The sequence below is a fragment of the Malaclemys terrapin genome, chromosome 12 (assembly GCF_027887155.1).
Source record: "Malaclemys terrapin pileata isolate rMalTer1 chromosome 12, rMalTer1.hap1, whole genome shotgun sequence".
In the NCBI taxonomy this organism is placed as follows: domain Eukaryota; kingdom Metazoa; phylum Chordata; order Testudines; family Emydidae; genus Malaclemys; species Malaclemys terrapin.
The window spans coordinates 19,512,757-19,522,885 of NC_071516.1; the positions used below are offsets into that span (position 1 = coordinate 19,512,757).

Sequence of the window (10,129 nt, forward strand, 5' to 3'; positions counted from 1 at the left end):
AACTTTTGGCTCGTATCAATGCATTTCTATATTGACTCTGTTAAATACAGAGTTGCTTTTTCTTGGTATAGGTTAAGAGTCTGGATCTATTGCCAGGACAATCTGTTTCCAAAGATACAAGAAGTCATGTTAGATGCATGGTCTGCCTACTCAAAGCCGGTGCCTTCAAGCTGCAGTGAGCTCCTGACTTTATTTCTTCAGTGCTGCTGCATTGCTGTGCTCACAGGTGGCCTCCTCTATAACTGGATGTTCTCCTCGCTAGAGTATCCATTTCACCTCTCCTCTGCAATTGCTGTTTCCTTCAGTCTGCTACTTCTACTGATCCTCTTCTTGGTGCATCCTGTCCGCTGCATGTTCACCATAATCATACCTACGTTGGGCACTAAACAAGGCCGGAGGCTGCTCTTGTCCACCTGCTTCATGATCGTGGCAGTTAATATCATACCAAACATCATGGACAACATTAAAACCATACTGCAGGTTATTAAATGCATTTGCAAGAATTACTCAGACAGCCTTTTGAACTCAACAATCCTATTGGGAACAGCTTCCACGCAGTTTGGTCACCAAGTCAAAGAAGTCACTGACAACATGGCAGATAACTTTCTGACGCCCAGGAATGGACATTTTCAGTATGCTGTGGATCACAGTAGTTCCTTGGTGAGGGAGCAAGTACTCATCGCTAGTCAGAAGATCAAGGATGATTTCTCTGCTGTCGAATTGCTGGTCAAACAGGCATTGCTGGTAGCCAACAGGGTGGCTGCTGGCTTTTTCCTGTTCTATCTCCTTTTTGAGTCCGCTTGGTATTTGAAAAGCTATCTCACCAACCTCCGATTTGACAACATTTACATCACCAAAAAGCTGGAGGTCTTGGCTGTGGACAAGAAAGCAGCCCATCTGCTGACACACTCACCCAAAAAACTGATCAGATCCACCGGCTTGAAGCTGTCCCGGGAGGAAATGGTGGTGTGCCTGGTGCGCATGATGCTCCTCACTTTGGTCCTGATGGTGACAGCGGTGATCATAGCAACGGACTACGTCGCCTTCCACTTGGCAGATACAACAATGAATGAGGTGGTTCAGTTTCCCACGGTGCCCATAACGCTCAACATTAAATACAATGTAAGTAGCAGAATCCCTAGCTTGAGCCTCTAAATAAAGGAATGCCCAGCTTGTCTCACCAGCCAAAGCTACATTTGTCTATTGCCAACTGCACAGGCAGAATGGAGGCAGGACAGGGACATGTGTACTCTCACAGCCTGCCTCCAGCACATATAGTTATATAAGGCAACATTGTGATCTCTCCTGTGCCCTCAGCTCCCACTAGCATCAATGGCAGCTGAAGCCAGCCAACAACCTGAAAGAGCAGGGTCTGTAGTACAGCCACTCCCGTTGTAGGGATCACTGATGAATCCCATGTGCTGCATTAACAAATAACGGACAAAACTAGCCCAGAGTTTGTGTTTAACCCCATAGGGCAAGTGAGGAAGTCACTGGTCAAGCAACTGATGTGGGGATGAAAACTTTCACTTTTAAAGCATATGTTCTTGTAGGGGTTGCCCTTAAGGGTCTTTTTGGGGCTTCTGGGGTAGGACTGGGGGGAGGGGTGAAGCAAAATCCAAGAGAATCAATCACGTGGTGTCAGTCATTCAGGGCAGGAGCATCTCTTGCCCTCATGCCAGTACGGGAGAGTCAGGCAAGCACTTTGCACCTCTTTACTCTCCTCTGTGCAAGTAGGATGACCAGATAGCAAGACAGAGCCTGATAATATGGGGACGTCTGGTCCCCCTATGTGCAAGGCTACCTGCACTGTGAGTCACAGAGCAGGAAGGAGGGAAAGCAGTCTCTATGGGGTCAGTAACCCCACTCCTGTGCAGGTGGGCAAGAAATGGGTGAGTGGGGGGCACGGAATGGGCAGAGCTTTGGTTCCTCTCCCACCAAATGCTCTGGGGGCCAGTGTATATAGAACAGTAGCAAGGAGGGGAGCCAGGAGCAAACTGTGATTCCAACTGTAGAGATACAATCTAGCCCTTAGACAGCATCACGGATACCCTGCAGTGAAATGAGGTGCTGGAATGCCACCCTGCGCCCTCTGCATCCTGCCTCTAGTCTGGGACAAGTGGGCTCTCAGTGACAAGAGGAAAAAGCAGTTTATTAGAAAGAGGAATGGGGCCCTTCCCATCTCTTCCTGGACTTGTGATTGCACTGACTGAATCATAGCTCCAGAGACCCACGCGTATGACAGCGGGGAGAGTTTTACCAGGAGACATTTACACAGTGATAATTGTGGGGATCTACCATTTAGGAATACGGGAGTCACCAAAGCAGAGCAGATCTATGGTTCATGTAGTCCAGTGTTCTGTCTCAGAGAGTGGTTAGCACTGGATTCATAGGAACTATGATTTATTATTTATACAATGCCCAGAGTTTGTTAGACACTTGTACAATCACACAGGCCAAGAGCATGACCCCTGGCTCTCAGCAGCATTCTCACTGGAACTACTCCCCATTCCCCAAACCCTCTCCAGTTTCAATATATTTTTTATCCCTCTACCTATTTTCATTTTTTCTTGTTTTTTAGCTTTCCTGTTTTAATTATTCTCCCATCTCTTTCCTTTTTTGGGATGCTTCAGACGCAGGCGTAATCCTCCCATCACACACTTAACTGGGCAAGTCTACATTTCTTCCTAGCTACCACTGGCAAGCAATTTATAGCTAGAAACCTGTGGATTGAGAAACTATTTAACCTTCATGCTAAAGAGTGTGACTGCAGATGCCATTCTTTGCTAGAAGAGTTAAATTTTTTTATGACTCATCACCTCAAACAGTTTATTGCTATTATGGAAGCAGCTAAGACCTCAGTCAGGATCCTACCGTATTATGCTAAGCAGCGTATGCCCAGGTAAGCGTATTATCACTCTCAGTCACAGCTTGAAACCCACTCACATTTTTATCTCCCAATCTTACCAAACGTGTACAAAATTTAATTGTGATTCTTACATTGCCAAGTTGCTATTTTTGTACTTGCCAGATTGTGGTGGGTTTTTTTTCATCTTTCCGTTGAATCTTTTATTTTGTTTGTTTCAGGCCAAAATAAGCATTCTGCCCTTTATCTCGAAAATTTTCAATGGAGTCATTTCTGGCGAACAATCCATTGTGAACTTTGAAAGAACTTACCAGCAGAATCTGACCTTCATCTCTGCCGATTGCACAATTAAACAGCCAAGCCCCCCAAACAACTTTGTGGCCCTTGCTGTCGGAATGCTCTATTGCATCATCTATGCCATGCTATTTCTGGAAACCTACGCACAACGTTTGTGCCGAAAAATCTCTGCCTCCTTCTTCGAGAGACAAGAAGAGCGGAGAGTCCAGTACCTCTACAGGGCATTATTAAGGAAATACAACAAGAAGGAGCAGCAACTGCAGCAAAAGCTGAGAGCGGATTTGTAAATATCCTGCATGCTGGCATTCCTGGGATGTTATGACAGAAGATGACAGAGATGCTTTAGGCGCTATGCCATGACAATCTTTTTTTGGATAGTTCAGCCTGGGTTTTGTCTTCAAAGTCAGGGGTAGGGAGTATATGAAATATGGGCACAAAACCACAAAAATCTCAAAATCAGAGGGTTTTGTATTTTGCTTTAGTGTTGCAAAAATGGCCAAGTTTTATGTTTTTTTTTTCTTTTCTTTTGCTCAGCTCCAGGACACTTTTACAACAAAAATGGTCCTACTATAAGCAAAAAAACCCAGCATGCTCAAGATTTCAAATTTTATTCTGATGCAGAGCAAATTTGGCCTCAAAACGTGCAAAAATTAAAACAAATTCGCATATTTTTATGCAAATACAATAAAGTCACAAAAATGTCAAGAAAAGCACAATTTGACTCTGTCCTGGAATTTAATTTTGCAAAAAGATCATGCTGTTTTTGCCCAGCCCTAGCCAGAATGTATTTGTGCAGTTATAGTCTGTTTCACTTGTGCTATGTTAAATATTTATACATTTTGAGAGAGAGAAATTGCTTAAAACTTTATTGATCTATGGGGAGAAATATGTAACTTCCGGTCCAATGATTGGCATTGGCCTGGATGTCCTGGATATTGTCTATTCTTCACTCGGGGTGATGTAACGCACAGCCACTTCGTGTCTCCTCCTAGTGGGGACTGGGCCACATATAGAAGTTGATGAGCCTATTACAGCCTCAGTTAACACATTTAGCTCAGGCAATAGAAGCTCATGCTTTTAGATCCAGAGATCCCAGATGCAGACCCACCCAGAGATATGGCATAACACTGACACTACGTGAAAATGGGGTTTCAACGACTGACCTGCCGTTATCAAGCACCATAGGGTATGTCTACACTGCATTTTGGAGCGAGCCTCCCAGTGCAGGTTGACAGACTCTGGTTAGCGGGACTCATGCTAGCACTCTCAAAAGAGCAGTGTAGACAGGTCTTTGAAGTTGCATCTTGGGCTGGAGCTCAGGCTGTGAAGTCCACCCCCCGGCTTCAGAGCCTGAGCTCCAGCCTGAGTCACTTCACAGCGTTGTCTACACCACTATTTTTAGAGTGCTAGTGCAAGCTCCTCTAGCCTGAATCTGTTGACCCAGGTTGGGAGGGAATACACGCCTGTATTCACACCCTCCACACTATTGTAATAATCTTTGTACAAAGTATGCCTTGCAAAGTGTCATTTGAAAACTCATCATTTGCTGGTCAGTATTGTCCTAATAAAATATGTGTGGCAACACTGTAGGCAAAGTTACAAGATTTCCCTGTATAATGTTATTAACACATGTTTCAAATCTCACAGCCCTGCCCAGACAGAAGTTGACAAACAGGTCTGTCTTAGACAAAGGAATATGTGCTCTGCTTAATTTGCGTTTAAGCAGTAAAAAGAGTCATCAAGCAAGAAGGGAAACAAACAAAGCTCAAACAAGTGAGAAAAAGCCAGCAAGGAACCTCCTTCCACATAGACTCTTTATTTCCTAGTGCCTAGCCGGAAATGTTTTTTTCAAGAGGGGGACTGAAACTATAAAAAGGAGGGACAAACACCCCCAGGCACCCCCTCTCTCCACCCATCGTTTTCACTGCACCTGAAGCGACAAAGGAAGCATTCGTTGGACTCTGGGGGAGGGGTCCCAGCCTACAGAGTTTGATCAGTCAGGCTGCAGAAAGCCTGTGGTGAGACATTTTGCTTGAATCTGATATAGTTTGTCAAATTAGGTGTTAGCAAACATTCAATCTTTATTAACTACAAAGAGATAGATTTTAAGTGAGTACAAGTAATGAGGCAATAAAATAAAAATGGGTACAAGAAAAATAACCTTGTTTTACTGTTTTATCTAATGCAGTGCATTTAAATTGGAGTGTCTGAATAACTAGTTGTGATAATAAAATGGCATATTATTCCCTTTAAATACTTTGTACTGTCCAGGAGAGGGCTGAGTAGTACAAGACATACATTTATGGGGGGAAATCTGGGACTGGAAGTGTGTTGGGGTCACCCTGCAGTATAACCCAGGCTGGTGAGAGCCAGAGTGTAACCCAAGTGTGGCTGGCAGGCTGCAGCTACACACAGACCCTCATGGTGTGGCTTGCATGCTGGAAGGCTGTTTGTGAGTGGTCCAGGTGGGAACTATGTCAGCAGGGCATTGTAAGGCACCCATAGTTGCAGGGCAGGGGCAACACAGCTACTCATTAGTCTGGATTGTACCTGGTATGTCACAGAAGCTCACATCAAAATGCTGTGTAGACATAGAGTACTCCAAGGGTTTGTCTACACCAGTGGTTCTCAAACTAGGGCCGCCGCTTGTTCAGGGAAAGCCCCTGGAGGGCCGGGCTGGTTTGTTTACCTGCCGTGTCTGCAGGTTTGGCCGATCGCAGCTCCCAGTGGCTGCGGTTCACCGCTCCAGGCCAATGGGGCTGCAGGAAGCAGCGGCTAGTATGTCCCTCAGCCCGCGCCGCTTCCTGCCGCTCCCATTGGCCTGGAGCGGCGAACCATGGCCACTGGGAGCTGCGATTGGCCAAACATGTGGACGTCACAGGTAAACAAACCGGCGCAGCGGGGCTTTCCTTGAACAAGCGGCAGCCCTAGTTTGAGAACCACTGGTCTATACTAAAGTTAATTTGAATTAAATTAAATTAAATTAAATTTCTGGTAAAAGTGGATTAAGCTAATTTGGAAGAAGGCACTCTTAATTTGGAATAAGAGCATCCACACAGGGAGATAATCAGAAATAGGTCAACTAGAATAACTCCCCATGTAGACAAGCCCTAATGTGGCCTGAAGCCACAAATTGAGGCTGGCTGCCATTTCAGGGCTTTGGCCTACAGTGTAATATGAACTTCTAAAATCAGGTTGTGTCTACTGAATTTAGGAGACAAAACCAAAAGAATGGGAAGTACATTCAAAGTAGCTAATAATGAGGTACCCAAGATTGTCATGGCACAGGTGTGAGAATCCCTGAACATTTTCCATGTGAGGTGGGAACTCTTGCTGTTCACACCAGATCTCTCACTGGAAAAGCACCAAAAGGATTTTAATAATATCACTGGCAGGAGAAGTGAAATCCATAACTTAATGGCCCCTATCTATGCATTGTGATAGGGGAAAGAGAGGAGCACAGAATGGGTCAGTCAGTCCATGACATCTTCCCTGATCTGAATGATTAGGTTTGACACCACTGCCCTTCCCCCTCTGAGCTCTGCATTCTCTGTCATTAAGAAAGTAAGGGAAAGGGTGGGAGTGGAGGAAGATATCACACCTTGGTGGATATTCAAACCTCCCCTTCCACGGGCTACCCATTTGGGAACCTGTGCTGCATGTATTATAAGTTACCTAGTAGCGTGCACAACTAGAAATTACTCTGATCCTCCAGCAGTTCTTGCCTGAGTATTTTTCTGGGAATGAATTAGCCTGATGGCATTTTTTGCTAGCAAGTTCAGTATTTCTCTAATGTGTAGAATTGTAACCATATAGTGGTGAGCGTTAGGCATCCTCAGACCATGCTAGATCTTGGCTACACAGTCAGCAACTAATCAGCTGGACAAATGTTGTCATGGGAATATTGTGTGATAAATGGAATGAGTTATTGCTTTGCTGAAGCATACATTTATTCCATATAAAAAGCCTGGCTTTATGCCCTCTGCACCATAAAAATATCCTAAACATGTGACTGAGTGAGATCTCTCCCTCCAAAAATGTCCAAAGCCATAATATACAGTTAATTTCTTACACTATTGCCCCTGCAAGGATACATCAGCACTGGAATACATCTCGCTCCCAAAAGGGCTAGGCTATCTATTAGGTTGTGTCTATTTTGACGATCATAGTAACTATGTTATAACTAGATTTTAAAGAGTTTCTCAGTAATGACAGCTTACTCTGGAAAATTATCTTTGCCCCTTCCCACTTAGCCTGATCAGTCTCTTCCACTCGTCCCCTAATGAGAGACTTGGGAAAAAAGAAAACACGGAGCAGAAGAGCAATCCAACATTATAAAATAAAAAGAGATTTAGCGCTATCTGGGAAAAGGGCACTTGAGGATTTGTTATGTAGATTTTTTAAAAGGACCTAAGGGCCTCTAATCTTCTGTTTCAGTTCAAGCTAAGGCTGCTGTATGCCTTAGAGTTCACTGACTCTTTTCATCGTGCTGCTGGGGAGGTGAGAAGATTCGGTGTGAGGGATTGAAAATGCAGAGTGGGAGGCCAATATTAGAGGCAGATGACAATGGGGAGCAATTAAGTGTCAGGGCTGAATGATGCCAGGTGGGCAGATTCTGTTGTTTCCATGGGGCACGTTTGTAGCGCGTCAGAAAATGACTGTGAGCAGGAGCTCTGAGTGTCACTTGGGAAAATGTACCAAAGTGTGACATTTCAAGGGGAGGTTTTAAAAATACCTATCTCCTACTGAACCATCATGGAGAGAGGCCGCTTCAAAGCTGATCCTGTCAGCAAAATGATTAGGGTATCACTAGCAATCTGAAACATGTACATGGGCTGCTTCCCACCTCCCACGGGTAATATTATATATATAGACGCACACTCCTGGGGGGGGTGTTGTGTACAGGAATGGGGTAGTCTCTTTAAGTAGTCTGTGATCCCTCCTAGTGGTGCTCACTGTGTTCTATGTTTTAGAACGGGGGGTGGGGGGGTGGGGAGGGGCAACCTGTGGCTCCGGAGCCACATGCGGCTCTTCAGAAGTTAATATGCGGCTCCTTGTATAGGCATCAATTCTGGGGCTGGAGCTACAGGCGCCAACTTTCTAATGTGCTGGGGGTGCTCACTGCTTAACCCCTGGCTATGCCATAGGCCCTGCCCCCACTCCACCGCTTCCCACCCCATCCCCTGAGCCTGCAGTGCCCTCGCTCCTCCCCCCCCCAAAAAAACAACTGATCGGGAGGTGCGGGGAGGGAGGGGGAGATGCTGATTGGTGGAGCTGCCAGTGGCGGGAGGTGCTAGGACGGGGGGGGAGGGGGGAGGAGCTGATCGGGGGGACTGCTGACGTATTACTGTGGCTCTTTGGCAATGTACATTGGTAAATTCTGGCTCCTTCTCAGGCTCAGGTTGGTCACTCCTGTTTTAGAAGCTGCTGGAAACCAGCCAGAGCAGTACAGAGCTCAGTGTGACATTTTTGTGTGTATTTAGTAAATATGGTTATTTGGAACCCACTGTGCCCATGTGATTTTTTCCTATTATATTTCTTATGTAAAGAGCAAAAGACACAACAGGGGACATTTCCAAGGCACAAATAGCAGTTAGGTGGCTAATGCCCAATGGTTTTCAATGGAGATTAGGCACCTAACTCATTTGTGCCTTTGAAAATCTCACCTATAATCCCCACAGGGTACTTATGCCCCATAACAGAGACAGTAGCCCAGCTGGGGCTGCTTGAGAGATGAAGCCAGGTGTTAAAAAGAAACAAACAAATTTTCAAGCATGACAAATAGTGTTGGCATCTAAAACTGAGCCCACAATTTTGTGGCCACAAGTTTAGTGGGTATCTTGTTTTCACCATTAGTTTTTGTGAAGGTGGCAAGATGGATTTGCACATGCAAATTGGGTAGGATTGTATGCATAAATGCTGTTTCCATGCACTAATCCTTGATTACATATACAAAAATTAATTGCATACCAGATGAAAAATTTCAGGTGCAAAATTTCAGGTGCCGTTTTAGTGGCTGTTTTTCAAAATTTGGCTCACATAGTCCAGTTTATTTCCCATTGGGCTCCTGTAGGAGTCCCATTAGTGTGGCTTGTAATTAAGAAGAGATTTCAGGCTAGCATGTGATTTGGGAGAGTGATCAATTCTGAAACACCACTGACTCTTGAAACTGGAATAATATGGCAACCATTAGTGCTCTGGTTTTAGAGTATGCTAGCGTCACTTCTATTTGTGTTGCTAAATCCAGTGGTTTTCAAACGTTTAGGCTGCATACCCCTTCCCAAATAATGGAGTCTATTGTGTACCCTCATCTGAGACAGGGTCATAATATACCTGTGATTAGATTGGCAAGTCTTACAAAATAAAATGCGTTGTCCACCATTACAGGATTTGTCTCATGTACCCTCTGACGAGAACTCGTGTACCCCTAAGGGTAAGCATATCCCTGTTTGAAAAGAACTAATCTGTCCATCTAAGTTTTTATATGATACCCACGGCCATTGTATTTGTGTGCTTCTCAAAATTACAAAGTGTACGTACATATATGCATTTCTCTCTCTCTAACTCCCTCAGTCAGAAGTGGCTGGATTTGTTGGGGTTGGTTTACTGTTTAATTTTCCAGAAGGTTTCCTTTCTCTCTGTGGGGGTGTAATTGGGGATAGGCTATTAAAAGTGGGTTTTGCATTTGGTTGTCAAGGTTCTGAGGTCCACAAACAACTTGAGTTCTCCCGGCACTTAGTTCCAGATTCATGACCCAGTTACTAATAAAGTTCTTGTGTTGAGGTGGGTGTTCCCTGGTTCCTGCAGAACTTACACAGCTGAAATGGGAGGTCATTCTCAGGGAGAGGGGGTCCCCTAGGTCATTTAGATCAAATCCCTAAAGGGGATTTGAAGATAAGGACCAAGCTTTTGAATATGATTCAGTACTACATGGGAGCTGGTGCAGCAAGCAGAGCAGTGGGATGA

General features: G+C 44.8%; 1 protein-coding gene across 1 annotated transcript; it reads left to right on the top strand.

Moving 5' to 3' along the window:
* The first annotated feature begins 126 nt into the window (after window positions 1-126).
* OCSTAMP (osteoclast stimulatory transmembrane protein) lies at window positions 127-3,450 on the top strand. The gene is made up of 2 exons (XM_054045967.1): window positions 127-1,122; window positions 3,088-3,450. Exons 1-2 carry the CDS (start codon window positions 127-129, stop codon window positions 3,448-3,450), a joined length of 1,359 nt encoding a protein of 452 aa, XP_053901942.1.
* The last annotated feature ends 6,679 nt before the right edge of the window (window positions 3,451-10,129 follow it).

Excerpts from the sequence above, each read along its gene's own strand:
- OCSTAMP (XM_054045967.1), top strand. The coding sequence starts at position 127 with ATGTTAGATGCATGGTCTGCCTACTCAAAGCCGGTGCCTTCAAGCTGC. Across the intron at positions 1,123-3,087 it reads CGCTCAACATTAAATACAAT|GCCAAAATAAGCATTCTGCC; the intron begins GTAAGTAGCAGA and ends TGTTTGTTTCAG.